This window comes from Rattus norvegicus, chromosome 2 (genome assembly GCF_021556685.1).
Source record: "Rattus norvegicus strain SHRSP/BbbUtx chromosome 2, alternate assembly SHRSP_T2T, whole genome shotgun sequence".
In the NCBI taxonomy this organism is placed as follows: Eukaryota; Metazoa; Chordata; class Mammalia; order Rodentia; family Muridae; genus Rattus; species Rattus norvegicus.
In genome coordinates this window covers 243,480,263-243,507,426 of record NC_141535.1, presented here as the reverse complement: position 1 = coordinate 243,507,426, position 27,164 = coordinate 243,480,263, and the positions used below count along the sequence as shown (strand labels likewise).

The 27,164-nt window shown below is 37.8% G+C and overlaps 1 protein-coding gene across 39 annotated transcripts; it reads right to left on the bottom strand.

Annotated features, from left to right (window-relative positions):
• Nucleotides 1–91: 91 nt before the first annotated feature.
• On the bottom strand, nucleotides 92–27,164 carry Fubp1 (far upstream element binding protein 1). Of its 39 annotated transcripts, none has more exons than XR_015668580.1 (23): nucleotides 26,944–27,164; nucleotides 23,192–23,282; nucleotides 22,380–22,442; nucleotides 21,600–21,638; nucleotides 20,415–20,454; nucleotides 19,964–20,016; nucleotides 19,800–19,871; nucleotides 19,572–19,629; nucleotides 17,807–17,969; nucleotides 17,620–17,718; nucleotides 17,407–17,508; nucleotides 17,081–17,183; nucleotides 16,877–16,977; nucleotides 16,249–16,390; nucleotides 15,385–15,545; nucleotides 12,575–12,726; nucleotides 12,215–12,294; nucleotides 9,452–9,589; nucleotides 7,742–7,816; nucleotides 4,963–5,108; nucleotides 2,407–2,453; nucleotides 1,411–1,547; nucleotides 92–310 (listed from the first exon to the last, which is right to left on the bottom strand). XR_015668580.1 is itself a non-coding variant. In XM_087633023.1 (22 exons), the coding sequence occupies exons 1-22, from the start codon at nucleotides 27,049–27,051 to the stop codon at nucleotides 1,487–1,489; spliced, it is 2,094 nt and encodes a 697-aa protein (XP_087489149.1). In that variant the 5' UTR covers nucleotides 27,052–27,164; the 3' UTR covers nucleotides 92–1,486. The 39 variants fall into 39 exon arrangements, 31 of the variants coding, with proteins under 31 accessions (XP_087489149.1, XP_087489162.1, XP_087489155.1 ...); XR_015668582.1 differs by having other exon boundaries at nucleotides 9,461–9,589; XR_015668581.1 differs by having other exon boundaries at nucleotides 19,964–20,013.

Sequence of the window (27,164 nt, the reverse complement as noted above, 5' to 3'; positions counted from 1 at the left end):
TTTCTCACAATAAATTTTTAATGACAGGAACAAAGCAGGAAAATTTTTACTCAGAATATATATCAAAGACACAAAAAGACAAAAGCACTCATAATAGTAATCACTGTACATTTATTTAATTAAAGAAACCATAAAGAATACAAAATTACAACAGTCATGTACCCTTTACATACAATGTCATGAAAGCAAAAACTCTAAGCCAGTTTGTAAAGTATTCAATTTACCTCAAGTCCAAGCTGCATCTCCCTAAGACACTGTTCCCATCACAGTAGCCATTTAAGCCAATCTTCTGTTAACACACGGGTAGTTTCTGTAGAGAACACTTTTCTCAGGACGAAAATGCATCGAGCATGCATAAGAAAATATATATACTCGCAAACACATTAAAGAGTTTCTTTAGGGTTATCACTGAAGAAAATAAAACCCAGGGATCAATTTGCTTCTTTAAAGCACCAGTTTAAATAAAAAAATCCCTCAAATTTGTAGTAAGTTGACTGATTAAACGAGTTATTTTCAGCCAAAATTATTTCTAAGTATTATAAAAATGCATTTTAAAGCCAAGCAAAATTTGCAGAACTAAAACGAGATTATCTTTAGTGAGTTAATTCTACATCAGTACACTAGACATGTAACTATTTTCAGGAAGAACTTGTAATGGGAAAGTATTCAAGTGAACAAAAACTTCCCCGAGAGCACTTGCTAACTCCTATCTAAAGCCATTAAGTACCAAGATATTTAAGAAAACATTTTACAATAATCTCAAGTCACCAGTTTTAATATTAAAATGATTCTCTAATATATGCATTTCTGAGACATACATCAAAGAATTCTAGATATCACTACACTAACATGTATGGCATTTAAAATAATCTGTAAACTTTTAATTGAGTTTACTTTCAATCTAAACCATTCAATTTTCTACCAATTTTAAAATCTGCCCCATTCGTAGCAATTGGCTCACCTTTTCTGCTTTCCATATAAAGGTTAAGACTGGTGCTATTTAAAATGCTTACAGTACCAGTGGTTTATGGTAATGAATTAAAAGTTCTTACAAGATACAAACAGTCTCTAGTATCTACAACCATTCATCCCAGATTTGCAAACAGAAACTACAACTAACCAAAACTTGATAGGCTCTAAAGATCTGCTTGCAACATACTGACCTGACCCCTCTCTCTCTCTCTCTCTCTCTCTCTCTCTCTCTCTCTCTCTCTCTCTCTCACGCACGCACGCACGCACGCACACGCATACACTGTGGTGCAATAACTATAAACTTAAACAGTTCATGGAACATTTAAGTGAATAGCACTTTAAAATGCAAAGTGATCAAGAGCAGGAACATTACACCCTATACCATATTATGTATGGGAATACAGTTCATATTTCTCGATTATGATTTGCCAGTTTTACCTTCTACATTGAGCCCTTCTACGGTCCATGCTCATCGGCTCACCAATGGCATACACTCAAGGCTCCTTCCTTCCTCTTAGGGAACTACCTCAGGGCCTGATCTTATGCTAGCTTTGGTGCTTGCAGCATCTTCAGCACTGTGTGTGGAAATGAAGGCAGCATTTTTGAATATTTTTCTTTGTTGTCAAGATAAGCAGGAGTTTTAATAGGATCAGCACATTTAGAAAATGAAGAGACAACGGATAGGTGCTGCTTTAAGATAGTCATTTAACTCAATTATGCACTAGTTCAACAGCATTCCTAAACACAAACACTCTAAACTGGCAACAAATAAATGCAGCGTCAGTTATTAAAATATTATAAATCAGAAACTATTGGCTATGCAGATTATGAAAGGTTATTTGCTACACAATTAACATTTCACTGATGCACATGCCTTTTTTCAAAACTTACTGCCAGTATTCTTTATTCTTCCTTGTCGGCAAATACAAGTCATGAAAATAGAACTGTCTATGAAACTAATCAAAATGTTCTTACTGAATTACTATAGTTTAAAGCAGTAATAATACAGGGGGAAAAAAAACGATGAAAAGGTCAAAGATTTGGAGGGCAAAGAAAATTTCCTGTTATTCATACAGACAGGCTGTGAAGGCTGTTGAAATTTCTGACAAAATGATTTCCTAAGTGTCAACTATTTAATAGTTCTTACTGTAACATTTCTATAACTGGGGGTTGGGGTGTACAAAAAGATTTGGATTTTTCAGTTATTGCAGCAATCTACTGATTTTATTTTAATGGAAAAAAAAAACATTACCCAAAACTGTAAACAGTTGCTTGAACGACCTACAGACTGTGCGCTAGAATATGGTACCATAGATGACAAAGTACATTTGGGGAAGCAGCAGCAGATTGCTTTTGAGTACACAACCACAAAAACCTCACAGGGACAACATTAATGTACTGATATATTTATATATGTCCTTAGGTTGTGCTTACCTGTTGCTTTTTGCAGCAGAACCTAAGGTGGAAGGTCTGGGAAGGCACTGTGAAGTATAAATAATTGCACTGTTTGCAATTAATAAAGATTTTAAATTTTAAACGAATCAAAATCAACAGCCTCCAATTTGTGAATTATGATACTGAATCCAACTATTTCCTTCAGTTTAATTACTAAATGCACCACAACACTTTCCTAGTCATCTATGCAACAACATCATGCAAAATACTGAAATTGTTCACGTCAATACCCTACACTTAAGATCTTAACAGATAACTCCTTAACTATTACTATTAAGCTTCATACTGGAACTATGTATCCGGATCTAAATAAGGGTAAGGGAAGTCACTGAGGTACATAAAACAATCAAAAACATTTCAAAACATCCACAATGAGCTGTACTGTTTGTTTTCTGCCCTATAACCTCAACATTTTTGTCCTCATATGAATGGTGCTCCCCACAGATGATAGAACATTTAGGAAAAGGTGTTAAGTCCTACATTGCTTAAATTTTGCAAACTGAAAACCACTCTGTCTTAAACATTTCAAGTTTTTCATATCACTATAAAAGATATGCATATTTTACACTGAAAAACAGCATTTTAGGAGCACTGATAATACTATTCAACTTTGTTAATGATCATTTTTCTTTAGCTATTAGCTAAAGCATATCAAAAATACTTACCCATTAAGCTCACTTAAAAAAAAAATACAGAACTATGTATTATTCTATGTTAAGAAGCAGTTATGGTTTTCCATGGTATCAGCACTGTATTCCAACATAATAGTCACACAAAATATAGCAATTGCATTATGTGGAACATCGACAAAAAGATACTGTTGCAGTTCATCAATTTGTCATTCTGATGTACTTACAGTGCAATGCTCCTTGAAGGAACACAATCAAGGATGATACACAGCACAGTCCTCCTCACCCCTACAGAGCTAGTTCTATACTGGCTGGATCAAACCTGCACTTCAACAGACAATGGCAAGACAGACTGTATTTGCATGTAGTCTAATATATTAATATGCAAAGAGCCAACAAATATGCAGAGTAAAACAATGGTTTTCAACAAAATATCAACTTCAGCATGAATGTTAAAGATTAATAAAATGATTCAAGTACATAAAAAATTAATTTGATTCAATGACTGGACTTGTGCAATTACAAGACAAAGCTTATCTATACTGCAAAAAGAAAAAAAAAGCTTGAACATTTTCATACCCCAAATGTTTCAATGGCAGGTGCAATGTAGCTATACTTTCGCATTCTATTACTTTTCTATCCTGAATTTAAAAAGAAACACACTATTATATAGATATATACATTGAAAGAGTTGCTTTACATGGAAAAACAATGTTTCTTATAAACTCCTCAAATCACTGTCTGAAAACTGTTCAAAATTAGTTATGCTGAAACAGTCTTGGCAGTAAGTGAAGAACAGGAAGGTTAGCTGTTGTAGCAGCAGTACAGGTCTGAAACAGTGCTCATGTATAAAAGGAAATTTCACTGTTAATGCAATGGACGATACTAAAGATCATCGTATACACATGCAGCTTTTTAATCAAATAGAAGGAAAAAAATGAAGATATCAAGATTACTTGTGCTGAAATAGCCAAATACAACAGAAAAGAACCTCCAATCTACCACTATACTCCAACGGGGAAAAACATGCCAGTGTTTAAAAACTCGGTAATTCATGGGGAAAAGCTTATATTGTGTACATGGATCTTAATTCATCACTGCTAAGTAGCTATGCATCCGTTACCCACATATCCAACTTACCGACACAGGAGGTTTCATATCATTTATTGTAAAGCACAAAACAGGCATTGAAAAGTGAAAGTATACATTGAAAAAGTACATTTATATCACAAAGCATCGACCACATAATAGTTGCAAATACATTTGCTGGAATGTGTACATCTACACTAAAGACTGAAACAAACCAATTTTCATTTCTACACAGAAATATTAACCTCCTATCAGTAGTGATAGATATTTTGTACATTTTCAAAATAAAAAAAAGAGGGGGGAAAAAAACACTACTTTAAACCAAAAACAAAATTAAGATCTTCATCAAGTCGTCTGCATCCATATATTTAACAAAGGTTTTTTCCCCCACACAATGAAGCAAATACTGTATTGTCCACTTCTTATTATTGGCCCTGTGCAGAAGAGATACATAAGAGATACACAAAAAGTTAAAGAAAATCCTTTAAATGGAGCTAATTCAGGAGTGAATCCTTTAAGAAAGAAAAACTGGTTAATATAAATGATGGTGGCTTCTTGCATGATTTGCAAATCCCTGGGGGGAAGAAAATTTATTTTTAAAATCAAAGGCATTATAAAAAAATAGCACTCAGATGCCAGAAAGCATTATTAGAAAAACTGAATCCCCGAACACAACACACTATTCTCATGTAGTTATACTTTACCAAGTAAAAAGTAAAACATTCCCAAATAGACAAACATGCAGAAAACATGGCTGGATTGGAAAAAAAAAACAACAAAAAATAAAACCAAAAACACATTAGCAAATGTATTATACCTGAGGTGCTGGCGGATGCTGCGGCATTCCCTGGGGACTGGTCTGGGCATAGTATGCTGCTTGCTGTCTATAGTATTCAGCCCAGGCTGCACTGTAATCTGGCTGACCACCTGGTGGGGCCCCAGCAGGAGCAGGAACTGCTTGACCTTCAGGAAAACAGAGGACTCATTGCTGCAACTATAATTACAAATCTCATAGTTATCCCCCTCTCTAGTAAAGACACTATTTTGCTTCTTGTAATACTCCTTTCAACCTTTTTAATAATTTTGTGCCGCCCATATGACCTACCGCCCCCCTAAACTTTAATACAAAATGATTCAAACTCACATACATACCTTTAAACAAAGGGGAACATTCAGACATAATCTTTGACAAGAAATGTTTTTTGTCTTGTCTTTTTTGGTAACTGAGAAAGGGTCTGACTATTCAGGGATGGCCTCATCCTTGGAGATTTACCTGCTTCAGCCCCCTGAGTGCTAGGACTGAACGCCTGATTGTGCCACTACACCTAGCCCACTATTCTTTTCTCCATTTGCGTCATGTTATACGACTAGTATTAAACTACAGACACACACACACACTCACCCACCCCAGGACACAAAAGACACACTGTGTTCGTATCACAGTATAGCTTGACTAAAAATAACCTGGCATCTGAAATAAAGATAAAGGAAAGATGTAAAACTCAGCTTTTGTGAGTAATTTTGCTTTGTTTCATTCTGGACAGAGTGATCATTTTGAGTTATCAAATGAGAAAATAAAAACTGAATTCTAGGAATATTGAACAGATTTTGTAAACAAGCAAGTTAAGTGCAAATGACAGTTTCTTGACAGGAACACTACAATAGCTAAGAACTGAGGTATTATTCAATATATTTAAAACAAACTGCTCTGCAACTTGCTTTATAAGGGCATAAAATATAAACAAAAAGCATTTGGCTGAACACATTGGCCAAGTTTGTCAACAATATAGAGTTTTCTAACTTTTTTAATGTTTTAAAATTTCTAAAACTTTTACTTCCTCTGGGCTCTAAGGTAAATACTAGTTGCCTTCAGAGTCCACCATACTCGTCCTTAGCACTGTATTGCTATGTATGGGATATGTGTGCTCAGTTACACAGGCCATGTATGTGTGTAGAGTTAGAAATCTGCAAAGTACATGCCTTCCTCAATTACCAGGGCCAATAATCTTTGCACAAGTGTTTTTACTCAATGGAGCAGTCTCACTGCTGAGTAATTAGGATTTGAATCCAGGTCCTTAAAACTTCTTACCTGTCTACCTTTTTAGGTCCTAGACTGAACCTAAGGTCTCTAAAAAGACTAAGGACATACTTTTAGAAAATACTGTAGTTAAATGTTTTACAGGGAAAAAAGAATTTTCATAACTACCATACAATTAAAAATACTCAATGATTAAATACCTAGAACAGTGACTTTTGTGCCGTGTGTGTGTGTGTGTGTGGTCTGTATAATGACGGATAACATAAACTCCAGACCTGACTGTGTTAAGTACGGAAGGATCTGGCCAACACACTCTTAAGAACACAGAATGAAAACAGCTAAAGTCAGGTAAACAAACAATAGGACATAATGGAGCACAGAGGCCAACACTGTCCTAATTACCTAATTCTGTTACCAGGTTTGTACTCAAAACAAATAGATCTGGTGCATCACACAGCAAAAATAAACAATGGAGATAATGCACTTTTGCCGCAACATGCTCAATTTCTTATAAACAAGTAGCGTTATTTCAGCATGGTTTATATTGTGGCCACCGACTATAACGGAATGATCAGTACATTCCCATATATTCTCAAAAATATCCTAGTTGAGAAATTACCTAATCATTATGTAATTTCACACAATACTGTTTTAAGGTTTCAAGTTTCTAGTGCCATAACCTGCCTGAGATTAGTGAGGTTAAGAAAAGTTATTAGGCCACCTGTTCATCTCAGGAGCATGTCATCACATCACTTCCCCAAACAGTTGTTCAAATAAAAACCTCTTTAGTCTGAAAGCAGTTTTGTAGAAAGCTGTATCACCAGCAAGAAATCCATACACAACCATTTTGGTTATGTTAACAATTATGCTCAATAGTTGTTAAATCTTTTTACAGGAAGGTCACTCATATTCCCTTTCCAATGCACACACAAATAAATGTTTAGTATTAAAGCAATGCACTTCCTGACATTGGTTAATTTCCTGCTTATTCTGCAGTAAAATCAGTGATAAACTACTTGGCTGGTCTAACACTAATCTCATCCCATTTAGATGACTACACAAAAGCACAGTAATACAGCCATATATTAATTCCTAGTAAGAAAACTTCAGGTTTTAATTATGTACTTGCTGGCAATTGCATTTCTTTGTCCTATAAGCACACCTGTAACAATTGCTTCGAGTGTCCTAAATATGCTTAACTTCCCAGCAAGTTTTAGAATGGCATCCTTCCTGTTTATTATTATTTTTCTCAAGACAGGGCTTCTCTGTCTAACAGTCCCAACTGTCCTGGAACTTGCTTTGTAGACCAGGCAGGCCTCAAACTCAGAGATCTTCCTGCCTTTACCTCCCAAGCACTGGGATTAAAGTCATGTATCACCATGCCCAGCTTGTTTAATATTCTTAATTTCAACATTATAAAAAGATTGATGAGTTATCTAAAGCATTTTTAAAAAAAACCAAGCAAATGTTTTATTACCAAAAAGCTAACTTTGTAATGTGTACTTATTTCAGCTTAATTAATCAAATAAAAAGAGGATACTTAAAATTTGCAGCATACCCATTTTCTTGTAGTACTCTTCCCAAGCCTTTGTATAATCAACTTGTCCAGCTGGAGCTGGATTCTGCTGATCTCCTTTTTAAAAAACAAAACAGGCAAAACAAGATTTAAGTATCTGAAGGCTATTTTGCACTTTTGCTTCTACACCAGTGTAATCAGCACTATCTACCCGGAGCTGTGCAAGTGCTGAGAATACATAATAGTGAGTACAGAAGAGGTGGACATAGAAACTGGGGACAGTAAATAAATGTACATGAAAGAAATACAGAACATGAGGTTTCTGTCCATTTTTAAGTACAAGAAAGTTTTTTTTTTTTAAGAAAAATCATGAATAGCTTTGAAGCACTAGAACAGAAATAAATGTTAATTAAAAAGCAGTGTGCAATCATGTGATTTTTCATAGGCATGTATGGTCCTGCATGTTAAAGATACGGATTGTTTAATTTTGCATATGAGCGTTCTGTCTATATGTATATCTGTGCACCATAGGTGACTGGTGCTTTCAAAGGTGATCCCCTGGAATCAGTTTCAGTGTTGAGCTACCTTGGGGTGCTAGTAATCAAATCTGGGTCTTCTGCATGAAAAAGTACAAATGACTACTAGCCCCAAACATACTGTCTAATTCTGATAGGATTATAATCATGACTTTTAAAGAGGAATGAGTATGTTTAGACTGGTTTCTAAATTCTATCCTGGGGGGGAAAAGGGATGAATTATTGATTGGAGCTCAGAAGACAAAGTATCTTACTGTGTTAGGTACTTAAGGAAGTACCTGAAGAATGTCAGAAGGCACCAGAGCCACCTTGAAGATAATCCCAACCACCCAAAATCTAGGACAATATAATGAAAGTAGTTAAAAAAAAAGGGCAATCTATTCCTTGGAGTAAAACAGCAACGAATACACAATGAATATAGCTAACAGCTAACAGCTACAACAGCAATGAATACACAATGAATATAGCTAACAGCTAACAGCTACAACGAATATAGCTAAAAGTTAACAGTTATTTAATAGTTTACTAAGGCAAGGTTTATTATACTAAGGCTGAGGCAAAAGTTCAATGAATATGACAGTGACATTATTCCAGTAAGATGTACCAAAAAACACCAGGTAATTCTTTACAGTACATACCAGGCTGTTAGTCATTCCAAGGTACTTAGTTACACTCTTATTAGAGACATAGAGAAGATCCAACTGCTCTAGCTGGATGAGACTTAAAAGACCTAATGAAACCACTGGGTCAGTTGGTGAATCTAAGCACGGGCTGTGTGTAACAGTGGTATATCAATGTTGAGCAGTGACTTTAAAGTCCACGATGGTAATTTATTTTGGAATGAGTATACAGGTACATAACAAGGGTAGTATGACCTCATGTCTCCAAGTACATTTTCTGGTAGTTCTTTTTAGAACTAATTGTAACAGACATATATCAGGGTACTGGAGTAAATGGGGCACAAACCAGTTAACAGTCTCACTATTTAGTGCATTATTCTTCCAACTATTATTAAAGTTTGTCTCTATTTCAAAGTGACTCAGTTTGCTTACTCAAAGTCACAAATGAATCTTCAAAACCTTAGGCCTGAGGATCCAATCTAATACCGTGCTGCACAAGGCCCAACAATTCCTGGGACTGAAAGTTTTATTATGACTTCATCCATCAATCCAAACGCAAGCTCTAGCTTTAAAATAGAAAATAAAATCTTTATTACCGTAGTTACCTTGTCCATTAGTCTGGGTTGTGGTTGGTGCTCCAGCAGGAGCTGCAGGCGGGGGCTGTGCCTGCTGCTGGTAATAGTGGGCATAATAGGCAGCCCAAGCTGCCGAGTTTGGATCCGTTCCTGCCTTAGCTAGGATTTAAAAAGACAAGTGTTTCAAGGTTAGTATGTAAACTCCAGAAATCAATCCTTACCTTTTTGGTGATCCCTGACAAACAGGCTCAAGTTACCAACAGCAAATGGAAACTCTCAAATGTTTTTTAGTATGACATCACTTGACTTTACTTCAGAAACTTCAGCCTTGGGTATCAAGTAATTTACTAGTGATTGGTGGAACTGGGATATAAATGGATGGTCTTTGGCTTCCAATCCACTGGTTTGTCTCAGCCCAATCCTGTGTCTCTGCTTTTCTCCCCCCAAACAAATTTAGATGCCAAGTGCAACAGTTCTGTATAGAAGACAGTGTGGACTAACTTGTACAAGAAGAAACAGGTTAGAGACATGCACTTCATATTTCACCAGTCACAATCTTTAAGTCACTGCTGTAGTTCACTTATCTATAACTGTCAGTACAGTTCAAGCATAGTTTATTATTTGACATCTCCTGAACATATTTTGAGACCATGCCCCATATAACATAGGCTGGTTTACTTTTCTAGTGCTGGGGGGAGGGGGGGTTTACACGTGTGTACTCCCAGCGGGGCCTGTTGTAAATGTCTTTCATGATATGGGCCCCCTAGCTTATTCATCATGTAGGACCATGTTTGCTCATGTGTGTACAAATGCATGGAGGTCAGAGATTGATTCTGGATGTTCTCCCAAATCATTTTCTCCTTGGCTATAATTTAATATTCCATCTTTAGTTAAGTATGTATGTGTACCTATGTGTATCTACATATATGGGAGTTACTAAAGAGACCAGAAGCTGTTGGTCCTCTTGGAAAAGAGTTGTAGGCAGTTTCGAGCTGTCTGATGTGAGTGACTGGAACTCAATGTCCATCCTCTGCAAGGGCAGTACTAAGCTATCTCTCTGGCACCCTTTCTAATTTTTTGAGCTAGGATTTCTCCCCGAACCCAGAGCTCACTGATCTGGTTACAAGAGCTGATCACAAAACTTTAAGGGTCCTGTTTAGTTAAAAGGCATGTGCTTTTTACACAGTTGGGAGGGACAAAACCCAGGTTCTGAGGCTCATCCCCAGCTCTGTCTATGGTTTATCCTTTCTATCAACCCCATCTCTCTCCTTTAGCATGCATCTCCTAACATCAAGTTCCCGCTGCTGCTGCTGCTGCCCTATTCACAAGTCACCATAATTAGCATCTTTTGCTCTAAGTGCACCTTAACTCAAAAAAAAAAAAAAGTTGTTTTTGACTTATAACTAGAATTATTTTTAACATGGGATTATAATAATCAATTATAACTAATTCACATATTATTCATTTAAGATTTAAAAAAAAAGCCTCAGAAAGGTAAAAACTCATAAAAGCACAATTAACTAGTTATGAGAATTATAACTGATCCAACTAATTCTGAAGACTAAATTCTTGATAACTTTTAAATATCAACCTCATAACAGCATTTTTTAAAAAATGCAAACAATAAAATACTGTATACTTCTAAGTCAAATTTAAGCAACATATGCTCCTGAGTCAGTACCTTGGACAAACCTGAGCTCAGTTTTCCAGCTAGCTTATGTGTTCCTCAACTGTCAAGGCAATGATGAAAGCCACCATCACTGACCAGACACCACAGCGCTAACATCAACCCCCACTCATTGCACAGTCCCATGAAACCTGATCGCCCATCTAAAACTGTCCATTTTACTCCATTTAATCATGCCACTTCTAAATACTTGTTAAAAGGAAAATATTCACCTTTGAAACCCGTATAAACCTGATGTTTTTTCTACACCCTTACAAGTGCATTCCTGCGTCTCCTGGGATGCACATACACTCCTGCTAACGGACACACACTCATTTTTTACATTCGAAGCCACCACAGTTCAAGTTAGTTCTTTTCTTTTGCTTTCTTAAGGTGCTTTTTTTTCCCCTTTGAGACAGGTTTTTTCTCTGTGCCCCTGGCTATCCTTGAACATGCTCTGTAGACCAGGCTGTCCTTGAATTCAGGTATCTGCCTGCTTCTGCCTCCTTGTGCTGGGACTAAAGGCGTTCACCACTGCCGCCCGGCTCAAGTTGTGTCCCGGCTCAAGTTGTGTCGTAAGTGAGTAGAAGTTGTGGTTATTTGGTGACTGAGCAAGGTCCTAAGAATTTAACATACATTAAAATATGAAGACATCTAACAAGTCAACAAAGCAATTACATTTAAATCAACTGCTTTGCATTTTCAAAAACACACTATGTAGGCATCAATCTGTAACTCAGAACATGTTCTTTGAAACTTTCCAACAAATCTTAAACTACAGAAACTGAAAACAAAAGTCCTATTTCCAAGTTGACTCTTGATCATGGTAGAGTAAATTCCCATATTGGATATAATGAGAACACCATGCTGCAGAAAATACATACTATAAGAAAGAAAATAATTTATACTTATCATCCTAGTATTTGAGAGCATAGCAGCGTTAGACACATTTTATTTTACAAATAAATAAATATGGACTATTATGAATAAAGTCACAACATACTAAACATCTGTGTTATCTTAGGGGAAGTACCTAAAAGTGCACAAAATAGATAATTGAGGGCTGTGACAAGTAGTATACGATGAAGCTAACACATTAACAGTAGACTATCTTTTACCTGGGTCAGGAGGAGCCTGCTGCTGCCAATGTGGATATGCATTTCCCCATCCCTGGGGAGCATATGGGGCTGGAGGACCACTGTGGGATGGGGAAACAAAACCACAAATACCCTTTTAAAAAAATGCCAGTTTTACTTATTTTATGTATAGATTTTTACCTCTGCATGTATTGCATATATATACACGCAGCTACGTATGCCTAGTGTTGGCATCAAGACATCATAGAACCCGTTAAGAACGATGCAAACCACCATGTGGTGCTGGGAAGTGAACCCAGGTCCCTATGCTGAACCATCTCTCCAGCCCCCAAACCTAGGGTCTTTAGGAAAAGCCCAGAACCACCCAAATGTAGTACTTACTGAGGAGCTGGGCCAGGAGGTCCTGGATTATAAGGTGCAGGGTTGTATGGCCCCATTGGAGTTCCAGGCCCTGGAGGTCCAGGAGGCCCATGAGGACCTGGAACCCCATGAGGTCCATGGGGTACTGGTGGCCCTAAAGGATTTACTGGGCCCTGTAAAAAAAGAAAAGAAAAAAAAAAGGAAAGAACAAAGCAAACGGTGACAAAAGACACACACATCATACAAAATGCACTCGGAGTGTAATGGCTGAGCAATGCAAAGTCCAATTACTCTTTTCTGTTTCTACTCTTGAGGAACAAACTAACTTTACCTTCTTTATGATGCAAAAATAAAATGTCATACTCTGACGTATAAAGTACAGTGACATCCTCAGCACTAGCAAATTCTCTTCAACTTTTAGTCCCTGTGTTTGTTTTTATGTTTTTTTTTAAACACAGGACTGCCTAGTTCTTTTACTTCCTTCTGTCAATCACTGATAATATATTCTGCAAATGCACATCAAGGGACACTTCACTTAACACGCGGTATTCTCAATCTCAACTGTAATGTCTTGTAAATCCCATTTAGATAAATGTCATCTATCATAATGTTCTAAATAGCATGGAATTTTCCCTTAAAAGCTGATATCACATTATGGCATTTTATATACTGGTATCAATACTTTTACTAATCTTTCTCCTTATTTGGAGACAGGGTCTCACTCTGTAGCTTTTGCTGGCCTTGAACTCACCATATAGACTATGCTGGGCTTAAACTGTCTCTGACTCCCAAGTGATGAAATTAAAAGCATGTTCTACTATACCTGGCACCATTTCCTTTTAACAAACCACCCTGCAAAAACTTCAGGAACCATTAGATATAAATGCCCTAAAACATGTTTTACAGTTAATAACTAACATTAACATTTAAAACAAAATGCTTACAATTTTTAAAAAATCATTTCATTCTTTCTCAGTACTAGGTCCTAAATTCAGCATATATGCTAGCCAACTACTCTACACATGCTAGCTACACCCTGAACACTTAAGTTTACATGTGCATGCGGGGGCCCAAGGAGAGAAGAGAGCACCAGATCCCCTGGGGCTGGAGTTACAATCTTTTGGGGAATTCAATTTGAGTCCTCCACAAGAGCGGAAGTGGTCTTAACTAATGTAACATCTCTACAGCTCCTCAAAGTACTTTGTTTACTCTCATCTTTCTGCTTTGATAACAACTTTTGGCATTATTTAACTTAGAAAACATCTTCAGTTTGTGGACATTTACAATTGTGCACACTACCAAATTCATGTTATTTTTCTTTTTTTTAAAAAAGATTTATTCATTTATTATATATAAGTACACTGTAGCTATCTTCAGATACACCAGAAGAGGACATTGGATCTCTTTACAGATGGTTGTTGAGCCACCATGCGGTTGCTGGGACTTGAACTCAGGACCTCTGGAAGAGCAGTCGGGTGCTCTTAACTGCTGAGCCATCTCTCCAGCCCCTTATGTTATTTCTTAAACTTCTGTGCTTGCTTACAGTATCAAAGGAGAATCATACTAAAGAATGTCTGATTGTTATCAGTAATTTTAAAGTAATTTTATTCCTTGAGAATTTCCTAACATTTTAAAATATCCATCTCTCATTCCTAACTATGTCCAACCCGTCTTGCGTCCTTTTTGTCATATTTAAACTACTCAAATCTGACTTGTGCTGCTTATCCACAGGTTTTTTTTTTTTTTTCAGAGCTGGGGACCGAACCCAGGGCCTTGCACTTCCTAGGCAAGCGCTCTACCACTGAGCTAAATCCCCAACCCTTATCCACAGGTTTTTATTAATTTCCCATTGGAACGAAAAAGCCCAGTGAAACATTATGTTAATATGCCTCATCCTAAAACCAAACTGATGTTGAACAGAGGTGGAAACACCTTTAATCCAATAGATAGAAGCCAGCCAGAGCTACACAGATAAACCCTGTTTTCTTCAAGAAAACAAAAATAAAAAACCAAGTCAACTCTGTATGTTACACCACCAGAAGAGAGTTCCAAAATTGAATACATACCAAAATCACATGAAACATCCTTGATGTTTGACTTTTTCCATTCCTGAGACAGGGTTTCTCTGTGTAGCCATGGCTGTCCACCTGAATCTGCCTCTCAAGTGCTAAGATTAAAGACCTATACCACTACTGCAGAGCAGATCATCTCTGTTAAAACAGACACTGGGCTCGACTCACTTGCCCTTTATTTCTACGTAAGATTCGTATCTATTTAGTGATGTTGTCTCCATGTGACTTTTAATGTGGTGCTGCTGCATGCGCTACAGCAGTGTCCTCAGCAACTGGTCCTCTATCATCTATGTGAACACGGAGCTCATTAATTGGGTTAGGAGGCCAGGGAGCTCCAACGGTAAGAACCATTTAACTAAGTCTAATTTCAAACCTTTGATGGCTGACAGTCAGTCCAAAAGCCAGAAATTATAAATTACTTCAGTAAAAGAGGAGATCTACATCTTAACTATTTTGACTGTTAAGGGATAGGTAGTGTGGACATGACAGAATACTGAATTCCTGTAACTAACAAATATTGTCTTATTTATAGACACTTAAATGTAAGGTGGTTCTTCACAGACTTGTAAGTGGGTACTTAATTAATCATGGTACTTTTTTTTGGATATCTTTCCTATGTTGCTATATGCATACAGGCTATACTACAAAACCTGCAATTTTGTATTAGAAATTATGTATTTTCCCATGGTATATTTGATTTAGTACTATTTAAAGTTACTAGGAACTATGTTATAAATGAGAAGTCTAAACTTAACTTACCCCAATCTTCTCTTCTATGAGTTGTCGAGCATAGTCTATTTGCTGTGGAGTGCCCCGAATTGTAAATAACTTCATATTGGGATCTGCATTAGGTGGAGGGTTTCTCTGAAGTTCTATTCTTGCACCGGACTGCTGGCTTATGCTTTTTATTGTTTCTCCTCCTAAAACCACAAGACACTAAGTTCTTTAAAGTTCACAGAAAGCAAGAAATACCTTTCCCACCCCAGACAAGGGTTTCTGTGCAGCCCTGGCTGTCCTATAACTCACTCTGCAGACCATGCTGACCTCAAACTCAGAGATCTGCCTGCCTCTGCCTCCTGAGTGCTGGGATTAAAGGTGTCTGTCACCATGCCTGGCAGAAATACTAGTTAAAAAAAAAAATGCACCTATTTACTTTGCCCACTACGTAGTTTTGCAGCACTCCGTTGGACAGTAACGTTAAGACTTTCTGTTTATTCTGTTCTTCCATCTAGACTCACGCAAAGCACACTGAGTCTACTAAAATATGTACACGCCTAATATGGGTAAGAACAGGAAAATGTCTAAATAAACAGCTTTTGTAAGTAACAAAAAAGTTAAATACAAAACAAAACAAAACTGCTAGCCAAACCCATTTGAATTAGGATCAAGTCTTGTAACTGATAAACTCTTGGTTCCCTTTCCCTACTAGCAGCCAAGACACAATCCCACTTTTAACGTCCTCTAAAGATTATCCTTGTTTTAGGTGTTGCGTAAGGCCCCCTGTAATGCATTCAAAAAGAAATAAAAATGGTATTGTTTACAAGTGTCCTGAAAACAAAAAACAAAAAACAAAAAAAACAAAAAAAAAACCAATGTCAAAACAAAAAGTTTAAAATACGTTGCCTTTTCCAATTATCAATCCAGTTTTCCCAGTTGGCACAATGAAATTAAATTCCTGAAGTCCACCAGGAGGTCCCATATTCCAGTTTCCTTGACCTCGACCTCGTCCTCGACCACCAGGTCCAGGTCCACCAGGATTGCCAGCCTGAGAAAGGAGGAAACAGAAGAAACTCTGTAATAAAACCATTTGGCTTATTTCCCCCAACTCTCATATTTTTATTAAGAGATGACTTCAAACATTACTTGTCAAAAAAAAATTCAACTAAGTAACAACTTCTACTTTTAAAATATATTGGGAGACTAGACAGATGGCTCAATAGTGAAAGGACTTCCCATACAAGCATGACAACCTGGGTTTGATTTCTAGGACCCATATAATAGAGAACCAACTTCAGAAAGTTTTCCTTTGGTTTCCACAGGCACAAATGCCAAGGTACATACACCCATAGTAATGTAATTTCAGATGCACTGAGGTGAATAAGGCTGAACATTTATGCCATTCTAGCTTAAAATGTTTACTTATTTTAACACTGTCAACAGATTCTAAGATAACATGGAGGGGCATTTGTTATTCAGGTATGATAAAAACTTCCAGTGAAAGCAAACTGAAAATATTAATTTCCCATCAAACCTGAACACTTCGTAGAAGGTCTGTGATAATTTCTGCAGCATGCTGACATCTGTCTGGAGGTCCTGTTATCTGTGCTATTCTATCAGGTGTTGTTCCATCATCTAAAACAAATAACAAAATACCCCAATAAATTGTGACAAACCAATTATGAGTGTCAAATGAAAAGCTATCAATCCTTAGACATTAAATATACCTTAAGCTTACCTGGCTTAAACTGAATTCGAACACCAGCATCATTTTGTATTTTTTTAATCATTTCTCCATTTCTTCCTATTACAATGCCAACAGCAAATCTTGGAATTGGGACCTTAGGAAGTAAAAGTATATTTTATAAGACATTTCTCAAAAAATCATCTCCATATAGTCATAAAAGTAAACATATTAAATGATCATAAAAACAAGATAAGAAGACTCCAAGGAAGAAATCAAGAAAAGGGACATGATGTTAAGACAAGACCATTTAACTCAAACAGGAAGAACTCCACTGCACTCATGGATTAGGACACACCCACTCCAGACTCCTTACTTACATCTATCCCTTCATTTCCTCCTATTCTGGAGCCATACTCATTCCGCACTTCTCTGAAACCACCTTGATCGCGAATTAATTCTAATACCATTTCCTTGGCTTGCTATAATAGAAAGTTATCCAATTCAGAAAGGTATTTGTCAAAACATTTTAATGCTTACTTTGTCCACCCCCTCAGCCTTTATACGTAAATGACAAAGTGAGTGAAGCTTACCTGAACTTTGTATGGGTCACCCGTAATCCTAAGAGGTTTATCAGCACCAGTGTTTTGAGGCCCATCTTGAATCATAACCATTTTAACACCAGCCCTTTCCTATTAAAGTAACAAAAATAATACAAGTTAGTTTAAAAAAAAAAAAGTGGCTTCAAAACACTTACTACTCTTTACAATATAGTAATACCTGAAGTTGTTTGATAGTCTCTCCTCCCTTTCCGATAACTAGTCCTGCTTTGCTGGCTGGAATCATGATTTCCTGAACTGCATTGCCAGGTCCATCACCATGATGAAAGCCAGGGGCTGGTCTTCCCTTTTCAACGATCTGGTCCAATAATCTTTTTGCTGATCTGTTAACAAATTAATCTTGAAATAAAAACATGTAGCATAACCAACCAACCTTACCCCAAAATATAACAAAGCAGTTTTATCCTAGTCATGTGTCAAGTATATTCTAAATGGGTCAGTAGACAGTCAAATTTGGACGCATTTCACTGTCAGAGGCAACAAGAAGCCAAACCAAAGGAATGTAAAAGGGGCAGTATTTATCAAGTACTTATAAACCAAATAAATACAGTAATTTAAAAATACTCCATCTACCATTGTCCAATACTAACTGGCTAGTGCAGTACCAGCTGGTGCCCTTGGAAAGAACTGTCGACGCAACTGTTAGAAGCAAAGCTTGATGGGCATTTAGGTTAAAAAATGCAAGCAGGGGGCTGGGGATTTAGCTCAGTGGTAGAGCGCTTACCTAGGAAGCGCAAGGCCCTGGGTTCGATCCCCAGCTCCGAAAAAAAGAACCAAAAAAAAAAAAAAAAAAATGCAAGCAGATGTAGGAAGTACAAACCTTTTAAAGCACCATGTTAAAAATTAGAACACAAGGTTTATACTTTTATGATATGAAATGTCCAAACCTGTCTATATGCTCTTAAGAAATTACTCCTAAATATTAGGCATAAAATAAAAGGTCAGTTTAGTTAGGAATGGTCTTCAGCAAATGAACGTAAAACATCTGAATACTAGACAAAAGAATAGAAGGGAAGGTGTTACATTTCAGTGTAGGATGATACAATCATCTCTTAGTTTCTAAGTTTTCAGTAGATAAGCTTAAGGTGGTTTTAGTGACTTGAAACCTTGAGCCCAATAAAATACTTTCTCTAAGTAGCCTTCCTCGGTCATGGTGTTTTGCCACAGCAATAGAAGTAACTTAAGACAGTGAGTGGTGGTGGGCAATGGTGGTGCATGTCTTTGGGAGACAGAGACAGACCCTGGCCTACAACAGCCAGTCCCACGACAGCCAGCCATGGATACACAATGAAACTGTCTGGAGAGGATGGGGGATGGGAATGGGAATAAGACAGTTAGTAGTAAAATTGGGTAGTTTTATCCAACTACCTTAAGAGTTGAATGGAAGAGAAAAACAGGAATATGAAAAACTTCCTGTCTATATAGGTTATAAGTTTTAGGTGATGTCACTGACATAATTTGTGTGCAAGGCAATTCAGATTTTAATAAATTTCTGAGTCTGTGCCCACATTCATGGTAGGTATGTAAGCCAAATTACAACCACCACTGCCATTTTTGTGTGTGATAGGTACTTTGAACCCATTAGATAGCATGAGCTGTCTGGCTACCAAGTCCCCAAAATCTACCCGTTTCCAACTCCTGAGCCATGATAAGATTACAAACTCATATTACCATGCCAGATTTTTTAGTTTTTGGATTAAATTTTGAAAGGCAAGCACCTGAATGCCTGAGTTATCTCCTTAGTCCCTGATTTTAACAATTTTCCCTGTCAAATGAACAACCCTATTTAAGAAAAGCACAATGTATTAACTTTTAAAGTGAAAATGTCAAGGCAACAAGCAAAAGACAATGGCACAGATGTTAGGGAAACAAAGTTTACAATCTTTACTTATTATTGTAAGTAGACTTAACATTTTCAAACTTACTGAACAGATTCAGGCGTTCCCGTTAGCATACAAGACCTTTCTGGAAGGCCACCACTATCTACAATTAAATAAAAAAAGTTTAGGTGAAAACAAAAAACCCAAAAAGATTAAAAATACCAGATCTTTTGAAACTTAAACACTCAAATTTCCTAGCCCCCACCCCCAAAACATCCCAGCAAGGGCCTGACAAAATAACAAGAAATTCCCATTAAAAAAAAAAAATGTTACCAGGAGCTATCTGTATTTTGCATCCAGATTCCTGCTGTATGCGTGAGATCTGTTCACCTCCTCTGCCAATTACTAGTTAAGGGAGAGAAAGGAGAGAAGTTATTATTTACTCTAAATTTTAAAGTATGGCTTGTCTTAAAAACTCAAAAATTAATGTTACTTACTAAATCCAACCATTCCATCTGGAACTTTGTATTCTTCTGTCATTACAGATCTGCTAAGAAAAATCAGAAACTAACAATTTCTTCATAGAAACATAATGAGTATATACATAAAAATTAATCAAATAAATCCAATCTTAATGTCTCCCCATTAGCCCAAACTTAGCTTCTTAAATGAGGCAGCATGTGTGAGCAAGCAAGACAGTGAACTGAGCAAAGGCCCCAGAGTGAATGCCACTTTAACATTTATTTTACCTTCTAAAATGTGTCAATTTCAACCTATTTCCCTAAATTACCAAGTTCTCATTTAAAAGAAAATGATGTTTCTATACCATTTTCCCAATAGGATAGAAGTAAAGCACACATACAAAACTGTCTGCAAACATTTTCACTATAAACTAACTTGGTTGGTTATATATACATAGCAAAGTAGTTTTAAAAGCTTTGACTATACCTTTGTTGCTGATGCATTGGAGGTAACTGTGCTCCAAAAGCTGTAAAAAAATTTAAACAAAAAACTCTTATGCTCATGTTTACTTATTTAAGACAAACATACCATATACTCTAAACTCTTTCCTTGATGTATACATTGGTTAAAAAAGCAAACAAACAAACAAAACAAAAACAAAAAAACCCAGGACTACTCATATTTGAATCACCAATAGCAGCAAGAAAGTCAGGAAAGGGATGCACAAATTAAGAGTAGAGTAGTTAACTTATATTCAGTTCATCGATCAATTTTATGCATACACGGCCCCTTAATGATCATAAGAGAATCATTATTTTAAAAAGAAAAGGCTATACATACATCTGTAAGGAAATTCCAGCTAGACATTAATACCAACCCTGTTGGATATGCCAAAGCACACACATCCTTAGTCCCAGCATGGGAGGAAACAAGCAATCTGTTGTAAAATATTTTGATCACACCGTGAACCCCAAGATCGTGTTATTTACTGGGGGAAAAAATGGTTTATAGCTGTGGTGTGGCTTAGCCCTTAGCACACACCTTTAATCCCAATGACGATGAAGTAAATCTGTAGAAGCACTCATGTTTGAAAGTGTTTAATTGAATGCCAAAGTGATCAATCAGAAAGAGTCAACAGAATTAGATTATGTTCAACTCTCAGGAGACTAGAGGGAAGGACTTGAGAACAGCCCTGGGGGGCGAGGGGGGGGGTCTTATTGGGACAGTTGTAGAGGTAGATTCAGATTGCAGAGAGGGAATAAACTAGACACAGATCATAAAAAACCAGAATGAACCAGAAAACAAGGTTAGTTTGAGCAATTCAGTCGGAGGTTGAGAGAGAAGGTAGACTGAATCTGATTGGAGAGGAGCTTGAGCCAGAACGGTGAGCTGATGTAGCCAGCCAGAGCTGAGGAAGGACCAGAAGGTTTGAGGCAGTAAGTCTCAGAAATCACATCAGGCGAAGAATAAAAAATACTTTACACAGGTAGAAGATCTCTGTGACGTCAAGGCCAGTCAGAGTTACATAGTTGAGACCTTGGCTCAAAAGCAAATTCCCCAAACCCAAACAGAACAACACATCTACAGAAGTAGAAACAACAGTCTGGAGAGAAGGCTCAGATGAGATATAATTTGAAAAGAAACAGCAAAACCTCAGCTTGAAGTACTTACAATCATTTTGGGGAGGTACTTTCTTAGCATCTGGTTGATCTGCAAAATTAAGTGTCTTTTACTTTTTGTCAATTAAAAACAAAGCTCTCCCCCCACCAAGCAAGAATAGCAATGTTTATTAAAACAGCTGATATAATGATTTACCACTTGAATCAAAACTGCCAGAATTCAACCTAGACTTAACATCTAAAAAAAATAAAAACCCCTAAACTCAAAAATCTAAACAAACAAAAAAACCAACCCACAAAACTTAAATTCTTTCATTCTCTTGTGTTTAAACAACGCACAGACACTTTGGATAGTTTAGAATAATACAGCACACACTACTTAGCTCCAATGCTGGCGAATACCTTATGCTAATGGTTAATGATGCTTCTTCCACTGTAGGAACTGACAATTAGGGAGAACTACATAAAAATCAGACATATCAAAAGGTGAGTGTATCTGACAGTGCATAAAGCTATACCAAAAAAGAAAGCTCACATTACAAGACAATTTCAATCTAAACTGTTCTATTATTCTCAAAAGAAGCATTTCACTACAAAAACCAAAACTTCAAAGCAACCACATGATTGCCTTTCTCAGATAAACAAAATGCATACAACATTAGAGAATAGACAGCCTATAGCTCAAAACACTTTTTATTCTCCCAACTTCAAGGCTTTTGTACAGCAAAAATTCAGACACATAAACCAAGAGAGACCATGGTGTCCATTTAAGAATCCACTGGTTTATTTCACATTTACATACTAAACACAGGTAATAAATAAAAATTCCTGCCTTTAAAAGGAGAGGGCATTCCCTCCCAGTGTGTGGTACTGCTCGGATTTGTCCAAGAGCCATCTACACATAAAATAAAAAGAGTACATTACACACAACATCTGAAGCATCATTAGCTCATTTTTTTCTTGCATTTTAAAAACCTCACTTGCAAATATAAACATACTTAAACAAAAGGAAACCAAGTATTACCAGAAAGGGCCACAAATACAGTTCTATATGCTGTCAGAATCTTTTATGAAAGGGCAAAGACTATCAAAATTTATACATAGATCAGAACTAAAACAAAAAAGTACACACTTCTAAGTACAGAAGTGTCAAAGTTTTTTTTAAAAGAGAAAGCACTATGAATCCACTATTTTTAATCCATGCTTAAAGTTAGAAATGAAACACACAACAAAGCACTAAACAATATAAAAACGGGATGCCTGCAACAAACAGACCTTAAACTTTAAAGGGAATTTCAAAGTAAATTAATGAAAGGAAATATCAAGACTCATCCAATAAATGAGAAAACCTAGTAAAATGTTCCCAAATAACTTATAATTTTATTTTGTTTCTAGCATTAACAGTCTGTGCAAACTCAAAGCATAATCCTAAAAACAGGACAAAAAAAGAACTGTTTTCTATTACGATAATACTTTCTGATACTCAACTTATACCCACCTTTTCTAGGTCTGTCTTTTTCAAAACCCTATCCTTCTGAGATCAATAGATAGTAGGATTTTGATAGATCATCTCAGTAAACAATACTGAAAATCTTATCAAATGAATACTGTGGAAGATAATTATTCTTGCTGGCTATAACTTACCTCCATCTTCTAAGGGTCTCTTTTGTCCCCCATAACCATAGTCATTTGAATTCAATGATGTACCAGCATCACCCCCAATTTTTGCTGCAATCTTAAAAAAAAAAATCAGAATACTTATCAGGATACTAATACTTTATGTACTATTCAACACTAAATTTCCTACAACAAAAGATATATATTCTTTTAAAAAACATTAGATTCACTTATTAAGAATAAACTATCATTACTATTTCAGGGGAGCTAACAAACAGTAATGCTCTAGGACTAAACTTATGATACATCCCCATTAAAAACACACACCTGGACACAAAATCCTTTCCACCCTTTGATTTCAGATTGTAGCATTTATAAACTAACGCTATCTTAGGGAGTTAAGAGCACTGTCTGGGACTACGAGGTACTGATATTACAAGGGAAGTGTTAAGTACCAGAGATTTACTTAAAAACCAAGGAATAGCCCTATGAAGAAAGTATACTCTTCATACTCTATTCATGCAAGAGATCTACAAGTATCCAAAAGAAAAAGTTGGTACTTGGTTCATTCAAAAGAGCAAGCAAAACTTTCAACTCCACCCTCACTGGGGGTGGGGTAGATGGAAACAAAGTCTTATTCTGCAGCCTAGGTTAGGTTAATACTAATTTCTCATATGCAAGAATTATGAATCCAATATTTCTATTAAACACACATTAAGTTTGGATAATGTCTTTGATTTTTCTTTCTTTTTTTTTCCCCCGGAGCTGGGGACCGAAAGCTCTAGGCAAGCACTCTACCACTGAGCTAAATCTCCAACCCTGTGTCTTTGATTTTAATCCACAGAAATAATTCAAGTTTTCCACTTGATTTTTTTTAAAACATTTATTTATTTATTATGTATACAACATACAGCTTTCTGCCTGCATGTATGCACCTGCAGGCCAGAAGAGGGCACCAGACCTGATTATAGATGGATGTGAGCCACCATGTGGTTGCTGGGAATTGAACTCAGGACCTCTGGAAGAGCAGTCAGTGCTCTTAACCGCTGAGCCATCTCTCCAGCCCCTCCACTTGATTTTTGCTCTACTGTATTTCTGTGCTTTCTTTCTTCAAACAAAATCAAACCAAACCAGCATTTACCACCTTCTCCATTGACCCATCCTTACTAATTTTGGAGTTAAAGATAATTTTCAGAAGATAATGACCCAAAAATGTACATTTTTTTACACTTCAGCCCACACTTTCCTTAGTAGTTTAAGGGTAGGGGTGCAAATCTACTTCTAGGACTTCCTAGGCAGGGTCCATAGCAACATTCAAAATTTTCTTTCTTTCTTTTTTTTTTTTAAAGATTTATTTATTTATTATATATGAGTACACTGTCACTGTCTTCAGACACACCAGAAGAGGGCATCAGATCCCATTACAGATGGTTGTGAGCCACCATGTGGTTGCTGGGAATTGAACTCAGGACCTCTGGAGGCACAGTCAGCGCTCTTAACCATTGAGCCATCTCTCCAGCCCCCCAAAATTTTCTTTTGGAAAGTTTAACAATGTGTTTATTCATCCTCACAGACACAGTTGTACTTAACTTATAGTGTGTCCGGCAGTATACTCCAGCTGTCCAAGCCCCAACATATATACAGCAAAAGATTGTCTTGTCTGGCCTCAGTGGGAGAAGATCCAACTAATCCTTGAGAGACTTGAGGCCCCAGGGAAGGGGGATGGGGGAGTGAGGAGAGGGAATGGGGTGAGGAACTGGGGGCAGGAATGTAAATAAATAATTAAAAAAGAAAGGTGTGCCTGGACCAGTGCAGGCAGGCCTGTAATTCCAGCACTCAGGAGGGCAAGGCAAAAGGGCTTAAAAACAAAATCTCAGCTGGGCATGAATGGCACACAGCCTTAATCATAAAGGCAGAAGCAGGCTTAGTCTGCAGGGAGTTCCAGGACAGTCAGAACTAAATAGTGAAACCTTAGTCCCTTTACACATAAAGCATAAGCTTATTCAATTTAATATACATGGTGTGCCTTATACAGGGCAAGGTCCTGACGGAATCTTACCCAGAATGTCCAGAGGTCTAACAAACACTATTATCTACAACAAACACTTGTATGATCACAGTCAACGCTTGCTAACAACGGAATCTATCTCAAGTTTTCTCACATCCCACCCTTTCCCTCCTCCTCCGCTATCTAGGCTTGGTTGACTTGGCTCTTAGAGTTGTCATTGTTCAGGTTTGTGCAGCAAGCAGCAGCTTCTTGTATGCTGGCTGACACTCACTCCTCATTCCACTACCATGAACGTCACCCACCATTCAGTGAGGCCTCCTTTTCCAGCATTCTGTACAGTGCCTACCTCATGGTACAAATATCTATATATAATTGTCGTGTTTTGTTTTACTAATCAAGGCATTGCCTACCTGTTCACTATTATTTCTTTTACCTCACAAGAATACAAATTACACTTAAAGATCTTTCACGACTGATCGGGTGGAGCACACCTACTAATAAGCACCAGAGACAATTCAGCAGTAAGCCTTATAGCTCAGGCCTGCGTGGGCTCTAGGTAAACAAACTTTCCTCAGATGCCCAGGTAGACACACTTGTCCCTGAGTCTGTCCATTTACATCCGGCCAAAGGGTCCTCCATGGTAGGAGAACCAACTCTCACAAGTTGTCCTCTGATTTTTATATACACGTGTTGCTCACTGAATTCCTCTTCTGAGATAAATAAAAATCTATGCACTAGATGGTTAAGTGTGCTTGCTATATCAGGGTAGATTTGATAAACTTTGATTCGGTCCTGACCGGGGGCCTAGGAAATAAGTTTGTATTATAGTCAAAACTGGCTTTAAAAACCTGTTAGTTCAACACTAGTACAAAATGTCTAACTACTACAAGAGTGCCATCAAGGTTTATTTTAGCTTACAAACAAATCCGGAGACGTACTTTTTTGAGACAGGTCTCTCTCTTGGTCTTCCCGACTGGTCTCAAACTCAAGAGATCTCCCAGGCTCTCGAGTGCTGGGACTAAAGTTGAGCACCACCACGCCCGGCAGGACAACATTATATACACACATTTTTAAGCTACAAAGAAGTCAAGGGGCTACCCTAAAGATTCGGGGGGGGGGGGAGTTAAAACACAAGCACTTTTATTTCCCCAACCCTTTTCAGGTGGGAAAACGGTGCCTTCGGGGCAACAGTGCGTCCCTACGTAACACAAAGAGGTTGTAGGTTTCCGATTTGGGAGAGGCAGATTCAAACTGAAAGCTTGGTAAGAATGGGCCTGAGGCCATTTTGAGAGGGTAGTGGAAAGGATTGGTGGAATGTCGCACAAATCCCGCCCCGAGGAAGGACGCTCGGGAAAAGTCTCCCTCGTAAACGGGAAGGTGAACGTTAGTCTAATTACAGCGAGGGTGTAGAGCTCGGCGGGGCGGGAAGCGATGAAAACCGCTAACGGGACAACCCTGCTATGCCCCAGTCGTGACCCAAGCTCCCAGAACCTTCCACGCTCCCGTGTCAAACGGAAACTGACCCGAGGGAAACGGGGCTAAGTGCACTCCGTGGAGAGGCCGCCGTGCGGAAGTGAGGGAGGCCCTGTGGCCACGCTTGGGGAGAGCGCGTGGGGGGGGGGGCTTCAGACCACCACAACCAGCTCGACCAAGAGCAGCTGGGACCCCCGTGAGAAAACGCCATCTCCTCAGGCCGCAGTCCGGAGGGCGAGCAGGGCCAGACCTACCCCGCCAGTGGCTCTATGGAAGCCGCCGCGCGGTCCATGCTCACCTGCCGCGCTCTCTGCAGGGCATCTTTGAAAGCATCATTAACTCCTCCGCCGCCGCCGCCGCCAGCTGAGCCAGAAGACGGCGGAGGTACTGTTGAGTAGTCGGCCATACCCACGCTATAGAAGACGCCGCTGTTTCCTCGCGGAGGTTCCCCTCTCGGCTAACTGCTAAGAAAGAAATAAGATGGCGGCCGTCGAGGCTGTATCACATTCTTGCACGACC

Coding starts and splice junctions, on each gene's coding strand:
- Fubp1 (XM_087633023.1), bottom strand. CDS start 27,051: ATGGCCGACTACTCAACAGTACCTCCGCCGTCTTCTGGCTCAGCTGGC. Junction 17,970..19,571: donor GGAACGCCTGAATCTGTTCA/GTAAGTTTGAAA, acceptor ATTTGTTAACAG/ATCAGCAAAAAGATTATTGG. Junction 12,295..12,574: donor CCTCCTGGCCCAGCTCCTCA/GTAAGTACTACA, acceptor CCCATCCCACAG/TGGTCCTCCAGCCCCATATG.